This window comes from Nannobrachium achirus, assembly GCF_963921795.1.
Source record: "Nannobrachium achirus genome assembly, chromosome: 16".
NCBI lineage: Eukaryota > Metazoa > Chordata > Actinopteri > Myctophiformes > Myctophidae > Nannobrachium > Nannobrachium achirus.
In genome coordinates this window covers 19645346-19664051 of record NC_137823.1, presented here as the reverse complement: position 1 = coordinate 19664051, position 18706 = coordinate 19645346, and the positions used below count along the sequence as shown (strand labels likewise).

The window sequence follows — 18706 nt, the reverse complement described above, 5'->3', positions numbered from 1 at the left end:
TGGAAATACCTATGGGAAATACTCTGCAGTGGTGAAAAAAGTACTTAGTTGCCTCTGAGATGTAGTAGAGTAGAAGTAAAAGTGGTATGAATGTCACACACACACACACACACACACACACACACACACACACACACACACACACACACACACACACACACACACACACACACACACCAGTAAAGTAAAAGTACCCCAAAATTAAGTACAGTACTTGAGTAAATGTACTTAGTTACTTTACACCACTGTAACCCTATACTGTATCAACATTTGACTAGTAAAAAGTACCCATTATGTAGAATGGTAATGTGTCAAAAGAATATTTCACTTTCAAATACAATAAACATTGTGTATGCCTAACTTGGTGATTGATTGATTGAATGCTTTATTAGAAGTTACAGAAATACAATTAAGAAAGCCTATGGCTGGTTTCCATTGTAGGCTACTCAATTCCTCGAAAGCATTGTTTTGGAGTTGCACTTTTTTGGGTGTGAATGAATTAATGGAATTAATGGAACAGATTTATTTTTTATTTTTTTATAACTATATAGATAGGCTATCCTGAACGTAATTGCTAGTGTTTGTCCAAAAACAGGGGAGTCCCCAACTCTCCCCCAGCTCTTGAATATACAGAAAACACATTTTCAGATAGTTCACAAATTTCATGTACTACGGCGTAGGCCTATCATTTCAGTGAATAGAATGTCAGGTTACAGTATAAATGTTTGAGATGTCTCCGTCCCCATATCAAACAGCTATAGTAAAGCACTGTCTGCTAGCTCAGTAGTTAACATTTCAGAAGACAAATCGTCTCTTCTGGAGGTCCCTGGCACAAAACATTTTCAGATGGGGGACTCCACGGCCAAATACATATCATTTTGGGGGTCCCCAGCCCTTGGCACGAAAAAGTTTGAGAACAGATTTAGCAGGCATTTGTAGAATCGGCCTTGGGTCTTAATGGGTTTTAGCTGGGGACCCCCCTGGCAGTCCCTGGACCCCACTTTGAGAACCACTGTCCAACAGTTAGCTAAACACCAGTGGATGTATGTATATATTTATTTATTTATTACATCATGATGTCTGAAGTGTCTTCTGTCCAGTACAAACATCAAACCGTGATCATTTAAAGAAAATATATACATATAATAAAATGGTCAAAATTAGAACAAGTGTAAAAAGAAAAGAAACAAACAAAACGCTTCAAAAGTTATAACATGATATACTGTACATCAATGTATTGTTGCTGTCGCACAGGAACCTTGAATCTCCATATTTCAACTTTTTTTTTTCTTTTGCAAAATAATGTCCAACTTTATTGTAGAAGAGTGTCGAGCAAAATGTGTGTAAATAGACGATCTACAAGCTCACAACAATGCGTCGCAGGCTAGTAGATCTGCTATTTTCACTTTCACTTTGGAAAACATTTTAAGTGAAAGTGGTAAAGTGTTTTTTTACCTCCATTTTCTGAAAAGCTCCTGATTTATACTTAGTTGCAAGCTGGTGTTGCATGCCGTAAATAGCAGATCTACAAGTGAGCTTGATCTGCTATTTGCGAAACAGGACACCGACCCTGCAACAAAGTATGGAGTCGGACTTTGTTGGGGTTTTGGACGTACAAAGTTCGCAACCCGACAGCGACAATAATGACCCATGCTCCTCAAGTCGTTAACATAAACAAGACATCAATAAAACAATTACAGTATTATAGGACAGGCGTGTGTTGACTTTAGCTTCTGCACTCAACACAGGTAGAAAAATAAAGCTTTCGATTCTGTCGACGGGCAAAGAAGCCATCTTACAATCAAGTCATACTGTACATTCTAGGGCTGGGCAATAAACCAAATGTCACCGATATTTTTAAACAATAACCGACTTAATCTTGACCATGTAAGCCAATTGTTTAATCGAGAAACTTATTAGACTGTATTGTCTTATATACAGTACACGAAACAATCAACACGAATCAGCATACAGTATATTTCTTATAATCGACTAAATGGATTAGTTAGATTAAGCACTTATTATTATTAATCGTAAGATCTACAAGCTCAAAATGTGTTTTGAGCTTCTCTGCTACTTTCACTAAGACAATCGTTTTAAAATAATGGTGGGATTGATTTGAACTAAAGTCATATAGCCCAGCCCTAATACATTCTCTCTGCTGTTGACACGATCACATAAACCGCTTTAAGGGAATAATTCACCAACAAAATGACTATTTTTCTGAACAATTAGTCACCCTCCGAAATCGTCATTGTAACTACTGATTATCTCTGTGATTATTCTGTTGATACTTTGTTGATTAATCGATAATAGTCACTCTACAAGCTCACGACACGATGTGAGCTTCTGGATCAGATATTTTAGCTTTTATTGAAAATGGATTGTTTTATAATCGATATAATCAATTAAATCACTCTTGCTGAGTGAAGAATCCAAATCAAAGACAATACTTGAAGAACTGAAGAAATACTATTGAAGAGCAATACTGTGTCAAGAATCTTTCAATTCAACTCCAAGGCAACCCTAAAGCTGCGCCCAAACCTGAAGCTATTTCTTCTATTCTAGTCGCTTCACTTTTCCGCGTTGGTAACATCATGTGTTGTTGGAATCAAGGCGAAACACCCGGAAAAAAGGAAGTCCCAACACCAAACACCAAAAACATTTCCGTGTCTCCGGACAACATCAACGCTGAATGGCTATCAGGACACGATGGGTGGAGTGGGGGTGAAGCGAAGGTCGCTTCAGTTGGATTTTTCCAAGTGGGGTGAAGATACGAGGCGACCGTTCGGATCGTTCGCACCGCGCTCAGTCGCGTGTCGTCTCGTCTTTACATTCACTTTGTATGTAATTGCGCCGCTTGAACCATCCAGGTTTGAACCCAGCTTAACAGTATAATCCAAGTGTCTTGTATCCGGCTGTGTACATATATGCAGTCAACAAGTAAACCAGGGTTTGAAAATAAATCAAAGAATGTGAATCTGCTTTTGATCACAGCTGACACGTAATTCTTAATGTTTAGTGGGTGTTTGTGACTGTGTAGACTCAGCCTATTGCGCTGTAAACCTTAATGTGTAATTATGCTGTTGCCCGAGATATCAGTGTTGTATCTTACGAGTCACCACACCAAAAAATTGAGTCTATTTTTGTATATTTTAACTTCTTTTAGCATCTTCTTATACATGATCACGTAATATGTTTGATATCTTTGTATTGATATGTAATGTAATGTTTTGTGCGGACCCCAGGAAGAGTAACTGCCGCCGACGTAGTAGCTACATGAATACAAGTAAAGGGATGGGACGATATGAAAATGTCATGTCACGATTATTGTGACCAAGAAATTATGATTTACGTGCGACAATGAAAATACCCCCAACATCATTATCCTGGTGTGGAACATTTGTCAAAAATTAGCAGATCTACAAGTTCACAACGCGTCACGTTGTGAGCTTGAATATCGGCGGAGTGAGAAAAAAAAAGACAGTATCAAGTAAGCTATAGTACGTTTTACCAATTATAGAGGGTTTAATGGTACCAGATATGCAGCTCAGCAAATAAAGTTGATCCCAGTGCATGAACAAGGATAATTTCACAATGAATCTAAATCTCCACAATATGATTATTTTGAATATTTTTTATCACGTTAACGATAATAACGATTATCGCCCCTTCCCTATAAAGGCAGTAAGTAAGTTAGTTCAGGGTTACCTTCTACATGACTTCAAGGCTTTGCAGAAAAGTATTTTTGGTAATTTTAGGTTACTTTAACTCTGGTGAGCCCATTTTGGACACAAAACAGTGGCTTTCAGGTCTCTGAGACGCATGGAGACGAGTCTGAAACGAGTCAAGAACTTTCTGCATGATCTTGTGATTCTCCTGCTGGATCTTCCGCGACAGATCGATGGCTCTCAGCCGAGGAGGAGGTCTGTTGTCGGCCTGATGGGGTCTCGTTTAGCCACGGTGGCATGGCTCCTCCGTGTGAGACAGTGTGATACCTTGGTAATCGTGCAGAAGCAATCCCTTGTGGTTTTGGGGTGAGAAATAATCAAGTTCCACATTCTTCTACGGGTGTTGTTCATGGTAGCGTTTTGAATTTGAAGGGTAAACTAAACTCACACACGTGTCCAGATAAACTAAGCGCTGCCCGCATTGCAAGTTCTCTGCATTATAGCCGAGCAGCCTGGGAATGAGGTCTCGGGGCTGCCTCTGATACCAACATGGAAAATGAAAATTAACCGTTGTCGTTCTGTCGTATGTGTGTCTGTGGCATTGTGCGTTTGGAGGAATGGAGATGAATCTCGTGAATCCACTTAGGGCGCTATGCACTCTGAACCACCTTTTGTTGAGTTTCTGAAATAAAAAAATAAAAGCATTTTAAAAAAGTAAAAATAAATCATATCCCAGTTTATTTTAGCTCTCTAGTAGCTCATAGCGTGTAAGCTGCTAGTACGTACTACTCATGGCATAGTTTTAGTCGACAAAATTAAAACTGGTTCAAAATGTATTAAAAAGAAAAAGAAAACATTGAACTGGGGGACCCCCTGAAAAGCATGAACGAATGAATGGTTCATTCTCTGTCTTTGTTTTACAACAGATCAAAACACACTTGCAGACCTGCCAACCCTGGCAAATTTTTTTGAGTACTCATGCGCGGCGCCCGCAGCGCCCGCGCAGCGCCCGCGGTGCAATTTTTGTTGTTTTCCCGCACAAAACAGCGTATATTTTGGGGGGTTCCATGCACCTTTTTGGGTGGGGCAAGATGTTAGAACAACCTTTTAAATAAAAATGCCATTTGGTCTGGAGAAAAAGTAGGCTAGTATTACCAGGCAATACAGTAATGTTGCTTTGGCAATATTGTTGACAAATCTTTAATAAAATATACTAACTGCACTTGCTCAGAGTTAGTTAACAATAGACTAGCAAAACAGTCTCACCAGTGACTTAATGAATGAACATACATCAACATAATCATGTTATTCAAATAGCAAAATAGCTTTACATTGTCAGGTAGGCTATTTACCTTTAAATATTTACCTGTGTCTTTGTTAAACATTGTTAATTGAGCAGCCTAAATAAAACCACCTTTCTGGGCATGATTTGCATGAAGTTGAAAGTATTCAACTCATGTAGGTTTCTAGTGCATTCATTCATTGATATATAGGCCTACATTGTGTATAGATCACATACCGTCTAGTCTGTATATTCATTCATAGAGGATACAGGCTACTCATTGTTAACAAACCATTAATGTCTTCATATATTCACAGGTGATAAATAACTTGTTCACCTTTAATGTTTTTGACAATACATATAGTCCTCCTAATTCATTCATTCATACTCATTTAGAGATAGCCGAGGTTCTATATGGGGCTAATTTAGAGATAGCTTTAGAGATGGATATTTACTCTAAAGCCCAATTATGGTCAATGTATGTTCCAGTTTACTGTACTACGACCTGCGTCACAAGTTTTCCGACTTTGCTCGCGTGCAACACCGTCGTATGACGAAGTACAGTATAACACGGGCTTCATACAGAACAAGCTGTAGCGGTGGCGACCGCAATTTAATAGTGTAATATTATTGTACGTTTATATATTACCTGTTATACTACAGGCAGCATTGTGGGGGGCGAATTGTCCCTGTGCAACTGCATCGACTCCGACGACTCGCACAACACGGCCATTCTCCGTTTATCTAATCTGATTAATATCGCCGATATATGTACAAACCGAGCGGCGACAGCAGCTGACTACATGCTGACATGAAACCAAAACAAACCGCTTTCCATCCGGTTAAATTCTTCTTCTGACGACAAAAAAAGAGCATACCTTCTGTTCTAGTGCTCCCCAGCGCCATGCGCCCCATTCACACACACATCAAGTGGTGCCTGGGAGGAACTACACGGCAGTTGCGTAGCAATGAGGGGAAATAGCGTACCTGCGTATTGACACTTAAAATGCGTGCAAAGTACGCAAAATGCGTACGGGTTGGCAGGTCTGCACTTGTGTGGACTTACGAGGAAATCATCATCACAAATGCACATTATATGATCCAACCAGCTCCAAACACTAGACTGAAGCACAATGCTTATTCTTTGCCTATCCTTTACCGTTAAGCACAAAATAAGCTCTTGGTTGGAAGGTAGGAGTTGAGGCATTCAATTTAGTTTGATTCAATTCAACAGATAAATATTGTGAAAATAGCGGAGCTATTTGCCTGTGTGTGTGTGTGTGTGTGTGTGTGTGTGTGTGTGTGTGTCTTGTGCCTGTCTGTCTGTCCACCCACCCAGTACTAGGCCTGTCACTCCCAATTATTACATAACCGTTATTGTTTTGTCATAATCGTCATAAACGTTTCCATGTTGAAAAATGTTCATATATTTTCAATCATTTTCAAAAATAGTGGCTTACAACGCGTCACGATCGGCGGCTATTTCCACTATCGATGTTCTTTTTAAAGTATAAAGTTGTCAAATATTGTCAGTAATGTCTTTGTATATCTAGGTTATGTGTCATATCTGCCACGTGCAACTTCAAAGCCAAACAGAAATGTAATTGTCAACTACAAAAACACAATTATTTTAGTGACAATTATTCGTCATGTAAAATGTCATCATGGTGACAGCCCCACCCAGTACCTGTGTGCAGTGGATGGGTTTTAATCCTGCTCTCCTCCAAGTGTAGAAAGCCTTGTGCGTTCTCTCCGCCCCCAGTGGGTGGGGCTTGGCCAGCCCTGCCCATTTCACACGTCAGCACTGTGATTGGTCCTTTCCCCGCCTTCAGGTGCACCTGGATGCTGTCCTGCAACAAGCACAGCACAACACAGTCCGTCAGTCCACCAATCACATCACACGTTTCTGCCAGGTTAAACAATCATACTGTCAACTAAAATTGTAATCCTTAAAAGTACAGTCCAGTTTTGGACATACTGTTAGGAGGTTTCCACCTTACACAGTGTATATATTTAAGGCAAGGGTCTTAAACAGAGTTACTACAGGGGGTCCTCCAAATCGTTTTTATTTTTATAGAAACATTTTTTCTCTTTTTATATGAACCGCTTGAACCCTAGTGTCCATATTCTGAGAACTTAAGCCAAAAATAGCAGATCTTCAAGCTTGCGAGGCGTTGTGAGCATGTAGATCGACTATTTTTGGCAAACAGGTTTGGTGTAGAGGGGGAAAAGAGCAGACTAAGAACAGAGTGAAAGGTCAAGTGTATTAAGTATTGACGGTTCAAGTGGTTACATATCTGAAAACACAAATTGACATGAATCCAAAATACACCGATGATCGTTGCTGTCAAACGATGAAACTATATGGAATCTATGAAAAGGTTGTGGGGGGGTCCCTGCTTCATCTCTCCCTCAACTAAGGGGTCCTTGGCATGAAAGCATTGAAGACCCCTGATTTAAGGGTTTCTTCTATATCTGTTCATGTGTGTATTTACCTCGGTGGGAGTAGGAACCTCCAGCTTGGTTTCTTCTGGAGCTTTGACCACCAGAACGGTCTGTCCCTGGAACACTGGGATGTGCCTGATGTCCTCGTGGGTGACGTAGGCTGACGTACTCGCAGTTAAAGAACACACAGTCAGTCCCTCACTCGTCATCTGATGCCCAGTTCACACCAGAGACCTGCACGGGTCCAATTTTGACAACCGGCGCCCGCCCCGCCCGTCATTAACCCATTTAGGCCTAGAATTATTGAATGCTTTAACCAGTGAAAAATAGCAGATATACAAGCTCACAGCGAGCTTGTAGATCTGCTATTTTTGAATAAGTCGTGAAAATGTGTGCAAATCTTTGAATATATGTATTTTCAAAGCGAACGTTTGTAACTCAAATTTTGCTTCTGGGTGGTCCCTGGAACTAAACATTTTGAGATGGGGTGGCCAAATAAATATCATTTTGGGGGTCCTTCACATGAAAAGGTTTGAGCACCACTGACATAGTAGTCTCTCGAGAACAGACTAACTGAGCTCCAGTTGAAGTGAAAAGGACCTTTTCTTTGACGATGGCTAAGCCAGATTGCTGACACAGAAACACATAGGTTTTTCAAAAAGTCTTAGAAGGATTCAAAAGACACTTATAGAATCGGTTCAAAATTCTAATTTTCACGATTTTTCAAAAATAGCAGATCTACAAGCTCGCAGCGCAGCACTCGGTGCCGCGCTGTGAGCTTGTATATCTGCTATTTTTCAATAGTTAAAACATAAAATAATGATACACAATACAGTGTACCCGTTCTAAATGGGTTAATCAGAACCGTTGCCCGCTACCCGTGAATGAATACATGCAGTAAAGTAAATAGCCTACAGATGTGCGTGCTTCCAAATGACACCCACTCGATCTGCCCTGCACGGCGTCCTCAGTGTTTGCTATGAGAACACACAGTAGGCTAACAGTTATTTATATATCCTACACGCTCCGCAATTATTATATTTATATTAGCCAACATAAATACCAGTTCAGCTGCCGCTCATAGTTCTTTTAGATAGCCTTTCAAAGCATCCGTGCTATGAGAACATAGGACACACTCTACGCAGCAGTGGATAACATCCGTGTTACTTTATATGTGTTCATATGCTTGCTGTGGTTGCTAACTGTGTGTGCTACCGTGGAAAAAAACATTTTCTGATTTATTGATGCCTTGTGTGTTTTTTAAACTTTGTTGGGAAGGGGGATCTCAGACCATTGATCTGAATTTTATTTTGTATTTTATTTTTCCTTGCAATGTAGCAGTTTGAGATTTGTGTCAAATAACATCGATTTGCATTACAAATACAATTTATTATCATTACATTTATTACTGCCGAGTTCACACTGGCAGCTACAGCGCTACGAAAACACCAAGTGTTGCTTGGGCACGTAGCGTTGTTCCGATGTGTCATTAATCCGAAATCCCATTAGTCCGAGGCTGGTGAATGCAAACCTGCCGACGCTGGTAAATGCCAAACTGGTGAATGCCATCCTGGCTAACCTGGTGAATGCTAACCCTGACCCTAAACCTTACTCGAACTAATGGGACCTTGGACTATCGAGATTTCCCAGTGTTGCTTAACAATTTCCCACTCATCTAGTAAAGTTATTTTCCCGACCGCTACTTTACTACTGCTTACAACAGCAGAGAACATAGAAATCACACAGGTATCCGTTTCACCAAGTCATTCAGTTACACAGGAAAAACAGAATTCCCTTTTTGCTGAGGGGAGGATCTCATTTCACCTTGAACCGTTCCCCTTTCATCCTTTTTTGTGTAATGATGTAATTTTTTGTATTTTGTTACAAAATAAAAAGGGACAGGTTGACATGCATTGTACTAAACTGAAAGAAGAAAAAAAGTTGGTTCCACTAAAATATTGTCTGTGAGCAATACCCACATACAAGCTCATGCTGTAAGGGACATTTACAGTAAATGTGTAGCTTGAGTTGGACAATACACCGCAACCCATGCCTTTAACCTTATGTGCATACAGTGTCGACATTCTTGTCAATAACTTTCACATGTCTTTTTAATATACTGTAGGTGTACTACACAAAACCCAATTCACCCTTTGTCAGCCTTCTGATTGGTCCCCGACTGGCCAACCAGAAAAATCATTCACTTTTGCTACCGGGGGCGGAGTTATGCAGTGGGACAAAGTCCTTTCGTTCTTTCACCATGGTGCGGTGATGCGGAGCACGGCCACGGCGCAGTACGGCGCTGCGCGGTCATAGCGATTTCGATAATTATAATGAATAAGCTTCAACAAACTAGTTCACATGAACGATATCGATGTAACTAAGATATTTGATTGGGTACATATATTTTAAATGGGCAGAATTACAATTAAAATATATTTTATATTGAGAGCGAGGCTATAGTTCCTCAATTTCCTGGTCAGTGCGAGGTACCCAAGATGCACTGCCCTCTGCCTGTTTCAGAGGATTAAACTAACATGTATTTTCGGGGGAAAACCCCTGTTTTGCAATGTAACTACTGTACTTTTTGGTTCCTTTTTGATCAATATCACGTAGATGTTTTTCTTTTGGTACTTTAAATGTCAATAATGAGGCTATGAAAAATCTTTTTTTCCCCAGTCACTTCCATTATAAAAACAATCTTCCCTGGCTTTTTTTGTCCCACCTAGTAAGAGAGCGACATGGGGTGGGACTTGACAAAGGGTGAATTTGGGGGTCCAGAAGAAAAGGATATTGCGTGTTGTGCGTGTCGTCGGTCATGTCGAACAGCTGCTGGGCGCAGGTCTTGATGAGCGCGTCCAGGGTCTCCTCCACCAGCTTCAGGTTGTTCAGCTCCTCCTGCACAGCGTGGTCACTCTTCCCCAGGTAGCTGGTCACCGGACTCTCCGCTCTGCACCACACACGCGCGCGCACACAAACACAAATAAGGAGAAAATCAACTTTATTATCGACCTTTCTCTGTCCCAGCAACACACTCTCGCAGGATCTCGCACCAGTAAACATGGGACGTGCGCGAGATTTGCCGCCAGACTCCAGCGCCCACTAACACCAGGGCTCCACTAGGAGTGTTGCGTTGTGCCGGCATCGAGACGGAGTCAAAAAATGAACCGGGGCGAACTGGGTGTCCGACGCTGGCACTGAACGCAGCGCAACGTCGGCAATGAAGCACCCTTCATTGATTAAAAAGGGAACATTCCCAGCGTTGGCTGCAGAGGAGCCCTGGCGTTAGGAGACCATTTGTAAGGTTTTGCGTACCATCTCGCCTCTAGTGGCTCCAATTGAGAATGTTTATCTTGCTATATTAACAAATCTTTTCTCACATCCATTGGATCTTGTTGGGGGCGTTTCTGGCTATGAGCTTGAAGGCGGCCAGGACGCCGGTGATGTCGTTGAGCCTCGACCGTGCGGCCTGCAGCCGCACGGTCGCCGTGGTCAGGTCCACCACACCGTCCGGGGACGCACACAGCAGCTCCATGAGGCGGCGGGTCAGACGCATAAACGACATCTCTGGGAGAGAAGAGAGAGAGAGACATCAGAACTAGAGCAGTGGTTTTCTCTTTGTCACAAACGGACAAAACAACAAGTAAAATGACAAAAACTAAAATATATGCACATACATTTGAATCTTGCTTTACAGTATATAACACAGTTTATTTTCCTTAATCTTTTTTTTGGAGACCCTTTTAACTTTTTTACTGCCTATGACGAAACCTGAAAAGGTGCCATTATGCGCTTAATCTACTCGGTGACGCATCCAACAAACTTTTAACTGAGCAGACTGGACCTTTTATAAGCTCGCAACGTGTCGCATCTCATTAGAGATGTGTGAAACTGCGTGAAAGGTCAAGGACAAACACACACACACACACACACACACACACACGCACAGTACAGTTTCATACACCATCACCTACCTTTGGTAGCAGCATTGCCCAAAAGGGTCTTCTCAAGTGTTTGGGGGTCAGGCGGTTTAGGAGTGACATCAAAGCTGAAAGAACGAGGTTGGCGTCACGTTAACAAATCACCCACCTCAGCAAAGAATTGAATTCTTGTCTTTTAGTCCAACTCGTGGCGACTGGCAAGACTAACACTAATCAAGCATTTAAATGGGGATTGGGGAAACAAACAGGGGGGACCAAAGCAATGGCACGCCGCTTCTCCTGCCTGTTGCGGGTTTAGTCCACACCTAGACCAGATTACACAGCCCGTTTTAAACAAATACCAGGCTTTCCTCTGAGGTGGAAAGTATGGTGACGCGAGGTTAGAGAAAAGCGCCAAAAACCATCAGGATTTAAAAAAAAAAAAAACGTATAAAAAACGAAATAAAAAATAGATTTTAGCGGGGACAGAAGCAGGGTTCCAACACAGGACCAGAAGCAACCACATAATAAGACAACAGTGATAAATTAATAAAAACATTAACATCTCATAAAGAAACAGCAGCTGAGCGAGTGAGACGTTACCTGTCTGTTGTAGTGACTGACTGGTGCTCCATACTTTCTGTTGTAGCTACTGACAGAAGCTCCGTACTCTCTTTTGTAGCAACTGACGGAGGCTCCATACTTTCTGTTTTAGCTACTGACGTTGGCTCCATACTTTCTGTTTTAGTTACTGACGGAGGCTCCATACTTTCTGTTTTAGCTACTGACGGAGGCTCCATACTTTCTGTTTTAGCTACTGATGGAGCCTCCATACTTTCTGTTTTAGCTACTGACGGAGCCTCCATACTTTCTGTTTTAGCTACTGACGGAGGCTCCATACTTTCTGTTTTAGCTACTGACGGAGGCTCCACACTGTCTGTTGTAGCTACTGACTGATGCTCCATACTCTCGTCTTGTTGCTGTGGGGCAAAAATGAACAATAAGTGTTAAAAGGTATGTGTTACGTCAATGAGCCTATAAACTAGGGATGGGACGATAAGCGATATTATCATAGCATTCGAATTGTGGAATAGTCGTTTGGCTACGCAGGGCCACATTCAAACAGACACATCCTTACATGTTGGAGTGAAGGTTGGGATGTTGATGCCAAATCATCAGCGGCAGCGGCAGGGGGGGCAGCGGCCTCCTCCTCCTCCTCCTCTGGGAGCTCCTCTATCTCCTCCGGCTCCTCGGGCCCCCAGGGGGAGGGGGTGGAGGCCATCATGGAGCCCACGGGTCCGTCCAGGTAGGGGGGCATGAGGGGGACGGCGTCGTCGCTGATGCCCCGCGGCGTGATGTGCTCGGGCAGGAAGTGGTCCTCGCAGATGATGTGGTTGTCCTGCACCACGTCCTGCAGCTTGTCCGTCTCCCGGAGGGCCGCCAGCCACACCTAGAACCACACAAGCACAGTTAGGGATGGAGCTCGTTCATTTTGTATTGATAATGAGAACTGTATCGATCCTGCTTATTGAGCCAGGCTTTTATGGAGCCCACTATTGAGCGTTATGTGGAAAGACGTGAGACAACAAATTCTTAACAGAACTGGTCTCTTTTTTTATTGGCCAGTTGTTGTGATCGAGTTTGTGGCTGACCACCATCTATGAAGACGACAATTGACTAAAGTAAATAATATTATCATTAAATGTCATTAAAACAACCCTTCATTAATGCGCAGTAAGTGTTAAATGGCTTTATATTATGAATAGTACTGTTATCATTTCTTAATCGCCTATTGTCTTGATTGTTTAAACATGTTGGGCCACTATGCTCTATAACAAGCTTGATAAGCCCAAAGCTTATTGATACCGGGTACTCAATAGACGTGTTATCGAGTTTGTAAGAGGCTCAGGTTGTGAGCTCCATCCCTACGTACAATTTAGGAGTTCCATGATGGAACGAAGCCAAATAAAACTCTCATGACTGGAACATTTTGTCAAGGCCCAAGTCCCAATTAGAGATTCACCAATGCCATGTTTTTCCTTCACGATACCGATTGAGTTTCTGATGTAAATCTGTCTAATGTTTTGTTCCTGTGTTGTCGTTTTGTTATGTTGTTTCGTTTTTGAGCGGTGCCTGCCGCTCCTCCAACATTTGACAGAGTGTGTATGTCTGTCCGTATGTCCGTCCGTATCAGTACGGCAACACCAGCTGCAGCCACCCAGCGGTGCCGTTTAGAAGCCTGCGCTGCTCACTCCACACCGGTGTGATTTTGTATTTATTTTTTAGCTGAAGAGGACCACAATGGAAATAATCCCTCAGGCTTTATTGTGTTTTCTTCCTCGTTGATACATTGCACAGGGGAACCAGAGAACTAGCGGCCGTTCATATGAACTTTCTCTTGAAGTCTCTTCCTTCCTATATCGCCACAACTTGCAAGGCGGATACTGGGCCCTTGATATAGAGGGTATGCACGTCGACTGGGACCCGCCCCCCCTAATCTAGACTGAGCAAAACATTGAGCAGCATGGAGCATTGGAGTTTGGAAGTGCTAGTTGCAAATCACTCAACGGCCCTGCATACCACCTGTTTCTAAATTGCACATAATGCTGGAGGCAGCTGGATGTCGTGTTGTTGAAAACGAGTGCTTCTAAACTCTGACACTTGGAAAAATAAAAACCTGCACAGAATGTCTTGACAGAAAGTAGCTCATAACATGCCTATGGTGGATATTTATGAAACTTTGCAGATAGAAAGAGGATAATTCAAGCTTTCAGTTCAGCCGCAATGTTGGTGAGTTTAACTTTGTTTAATACACTGAGATAAGACTTTTCTGTTTGGATGTATGGGCTGTCAATGGCAGAAATTCTTTTTTTTGCCACTCAGTAGGCTTTACCACATAACTTCCAGCAACAGTGATGTCACGCGCATACCCTCTATACTGAGCCAGGCGTGGGTAGGGATGTCAAAAATGGACCTTTATCAAAATCGATTATTCTATAGCAATAATCGAATATTATTCGAAAATCGATAATTAATTATTATTATTTTTTTTTATAAAAAAAAAAAAAAAAAAAAAAACTTTTTTTCTTCTGTTTTTCTTTTTTTTTTTTTACTGGATTTCAATGCACATTTACATATGTACAACATGGCTCTTCAGGTAATTGGTAGCCTAACTACTACTCTTCATCTTTCTTTTTAGTGTGCCAGTGTACTGTTCACCTAATCTCTCAAGAACAGATTCTGTGATGCTTTACAATACAGAGGACGCTGTTTTCCCTTTTCTTTGATGATGGCCACCAAGTACCAAACAATCAAGCCTGAATCAATCACACCTGTGTCTGAGACAGGGGGGGAGGGGAGTGTGTAGCAGGCAGCTGCCACTCTGCTGTGCTCCTTCAGTCTGTCTACACAGTTTACAGTTGGTGCTGGTGTGAATAATAAATCAATGGCCATTTACTATTATCATTAATACTATTGTTAGCCTATATTCTATATATTGGTTGAAACTAACTAACTAAGCCAAAAAATAGTATTAAAAAAAAAAAAGAAAAAAAATATTAATATTTTTTCGATTTTCGATTATGAAATATTAAAATCGAATATTGATTAATCAAACGAATATTCGAAAATCGATTATTCGGTGACATCCCTAGGCGTGGGGGGAGGACCTACCTTGACCCTGGCGGGGTCTCGGGGCAGGTTGAAGAAGCGCTTCTGGGGCCGGTTGAAGAGGCCCTTGACCTCCAAGCAGCTGGGACAGCCCGACACCACGCACTTCACCATGTCTGCTCACAGGTCCCACCGTTGTCCTGGGACCTTCCACCTGCGTTCAAGATGGCTGTCCCGGGCCCACAGTCCCCACGGATATCTGTGGAAAAAACACCAGGATTGTCACTACTAAATTATCCTAGTGGTTTCAAGAGAATCGAGAATAAAAGAGGGGTTGGGGTTGAAACTTAAGTGAGCCTCAGAGGCACTTGCCTGTCAGGCAAGTACAGGTTATGTTCTACTTGCCCAAAGGTCATGTCTACTTGCACGAAAAGTAAATCATCCATTGTAAAATGATAGGTACATTTGTTTTTAATCCCAAAATGTTGTGCCGGACCCAGTGCCAATTGCCTAAACTGTAATCCTTCCTTGGCGCTACTCTCCCTCTGCCAGTGCCAACCTCTGGAGAGCCCCGAACTGAGCTCATGCTCCTTCAATGCATGAGGAAAGAGCACGTCGCTTCTGATAAAGGACGTAGTGCGTGGAAGGAACACGTTATTCAAACCAGTTCCTTTCCTCTCCATCAGGCACCCTGGCTGGCCAGGGGGGAGGCATTACATAGACCAGGATTACTCTATGTTTTTTGAGAGGGTACCTACCTACCCTAGGAGACATGGGGAGAACATGCAAACTCCACACAGAAAGGCTCTTTTGCCAACCCCACCTAGGGTCTGGACACTGATGACGCAGAGGAGAGAACACGCCCCCAGCAACCATAGCGTCCCTCCCTGGTGTAAATCAAACCCAGGACCTTCTAGCTGTGAGGCGACAGCATTCCCGACTGTGTCACAATGCCCCCATGCCCCCATAGGTAAAATTCTAATCAGGGTTCAATTTAACACTTGTATTTTTACATTCTGGCCTGGGGCTTGGCGATAAAATAAAAATCAATCAAATTTTTATGCAAAGTAGTACCTACATAGCTATGAATATAACTACTATGGGTTCACACTTGTTATTTTATATTTTCAAGTAAAGCAAAAGTGAAAACAGCATCATAAGGGCCTTTTCTGTGTGGAGTTTGCATGTTCTCCCCGTGTCTCCTAGGGTTGATAGATACCCTCACAAAAACATGCAGTAGCCTAATCCTGGTCTCTATACTGCCTCCCCCTGGCCAGCCAGGGTGCCTGATGGAGGGGGAAGGAACTGGTTGGAATAACGTGTTCCTTCCACGTGTTACATCCATCCCAGGGAAATCCCCCGTCGCGTGAAAAGAAACAACTTGGACTACCCATGCATTGAAGGAAGCATGAGGTCAGTCCGTTGTCTCCCCAGGCGCGGCAGAGGGAGAGCAGAGCCCAGGATTACATAGGCAATTGGCACTGGGTGAAAATGGGTTACAAAATCGTGGGATAAAAATTCTAGAAATTAAAACAGCATCATATGTAATCATAGGTAAAACAGTGCTCTTATATTATTTGACATTACACAGACCAGAAGACAGAACGCTCTGGTCACGTTCAGGTGTTTAGACAGATCCCCTGTCAAACGAGCCCGAAAGTTGTATTTACGACGTGCATGCATTGCATAGGCTACACAATGTATTTACGACGTGCATGCATTGCATAGGCTACACAATGGCACAATGCAGAACGCTTTATTTTTTTTAGTATCATTCTGTAGCACTGTGTGTGTGTGTGTGTGTGTGTGTGTGTGTGTGTACATGCTGCTTTTACCTACCAGCCGAGAAGAGAGGACACGCGGCCAGCTCAGCTACACATCCAGAACGGTTTGGTTTGCAAAGTAATGCCTCTCGTCTGTCTATTAGTGAGCGTATTGTGAGTTTATTAGTGTTGTAATGTGTTTGTTTTCCTCGTGTTGAGGAGAAGGTTCGCTGTGTGAGTGTGTGTTGTTGATTTGGTTTCCCGGACGTTACGTCACAACGCGGCTTCCGTTCGTTCGGCCAATCAAACGGGCCGACGACACCAGGCGGCGCGCCACTCTGCTGCTCCCTGCTGGATGGAAGACCGAACAATGCAGGACAATAAAATAAAAATATAAATAAAAAGAATACATTAAAATTAAAATGATGGATTAGTTTCATGTGGGGTATTTCGTTAGCCTGGCGGGGCCCGACGTCATACTGCATTCACTCACTCATTCCTACCCCAGTATAGGGGAAGGAATGAGTGAGTGAATGCAGTATGACGTCGGGCCCCGCCAGGCTAGTATTTCGTATCCATTTTCGAATTTCCGTGATAACTTTACACTGTGACACTGAATTTTGAATGTGTTTGTATGATGAATGAATGATGTGTTGTCTGCTGTGTGTAATCATAGAGTGTGTAATGCAGCTGCTATTTTTCATTCATTGTCTCCACCAGCCGAAGGCTGAGGGAGAGTATGTTTTCCCCTCCGTCCGTCCGTGTGTCCGTCCGTCCGTCCGTCCGTCCGTCCGTGCGTCCGTCCTCGCAGTTTGTGAGCACCTAATCTCAGTCGCCGTTGGCCCGGACGCTGCCAAAGTGAGCACACCCACTCCCTGGATGGCAATCTAGAACCTCTGCCCCACATTTTTCAAATCAGCCTCATGGTGGCGCTATAACAGGCCGATTTGTGTGGCCTGGTTGTTACCAGCTAATCTCCGGTGCCGTTGGCCCGATCGCTGCCAAACTGAGCACACACACTCCCTGGATACCAAATCAGAACCTCTGCCCCACATTTTTCAAATCAGCCTCATGGTGGCGCTATAACAGGCCGATTTGTGTGGCCTGGTGGAGACCTGTGCTCGTTCATTCATTCATTCATTCATTCATTCATTAATTCATGTCTATCTTATTTCGTAGAGACCTTTTCACGCCCTGGCCCATTGGCATTTTAACAAAAATAGGCTACACATTTTCAACCGCTTATCCGGAATCGGGTCACTGGGGTAACAGTTCCAACTGAGACTTCCAGATTTCCTTATCCCGAGCAACTTCCTCCACTCTTTCAGGGAGTATACTGAGGCCGGCGTTCCCAAGCCAGTTAGGAGATATAATCATTCCATCTGGTCTTTGGTCTGCCACGGTGTCTCAGTGGGACATGGCCATGGGACCTTCCTAGGAAGGCGCTCGGGAGGCATCCGTACTAGATGCCCGAACCACCTAAGCTGACACCTTTCCAAGTGTAGGAGCAGCGGTTCTACTCCAAGTCTCTCTCGGGTGACTGTCACTGAACTTCTCACCCTATCTCTAAGGGAGATAGCAGCCACCCGTCTGAGGAAACCCATTTCGGACGCTTGCACCCGTGACCTTGTACTTTCGGTCATGACCCACACTTCATGACCATAGGTGAGAGTAGGAACGAAGATTGCTCAGTAGACAGAGAGCTTTGCCTTCCGGCTCAACTCTTTTTTCTTCGCAACAGTGCGATTTAGCGACTGCAAAACCGCTCCTGCTGCAAATGTTTATTATTATTGAAAAAATGACATATAAGGTGTGTATGGCATGAAATAATAAACTCAAGCCCAACAAATTACAGGTAGGCCTAATGATATACTAACAGTGATTAGCCTACATTATTATTTAACATCACACACAAATCATGGCCATGACAATAATATTAAATTGCACTGTTAAGACATATTTTCATATACTTTGGAGTACAGTAGGAGTAGGAGAATCAGTGCATAGCTACTACCA

General features: G+C 42.9%; 1 protein-coding gene across 1 annotated transcript; it reads right to left on the bottom strand.

Annotated features, from left to right (window-relative positions):
* Positions 1-693: 693 nt before the first annotated feature.
* e2f6 (E2F transcription factor 6) lies at positions 694-16942 on the bottom strand. The gene is made up of 10 exons (XM_080744773.1): positions 16767-16942; positions 14991-15186; positions 12457-12768; positions 11922-12298; positions 11373-11446; positions 10779-10965; positions 10196-10348; positions 7449-7566; positions 6641-6803; positions 694-4353 (listed from the first exon to the last, which is right to left on the bottom strand). Exons 2-10 carry the CDS (start codon positions 15099-15101, stop codon positions 4322-4324), a joined length of 1527 nt encoding a protein of 508 aa, XP_080600899.1. The 5' UTR covers positions 15102-15186; positions 16767-16942; the 3' UTR covers positions 694-4321.
* Between the last annotated feature and the right edge of the window lie 1764 nt (positions 16943-18706).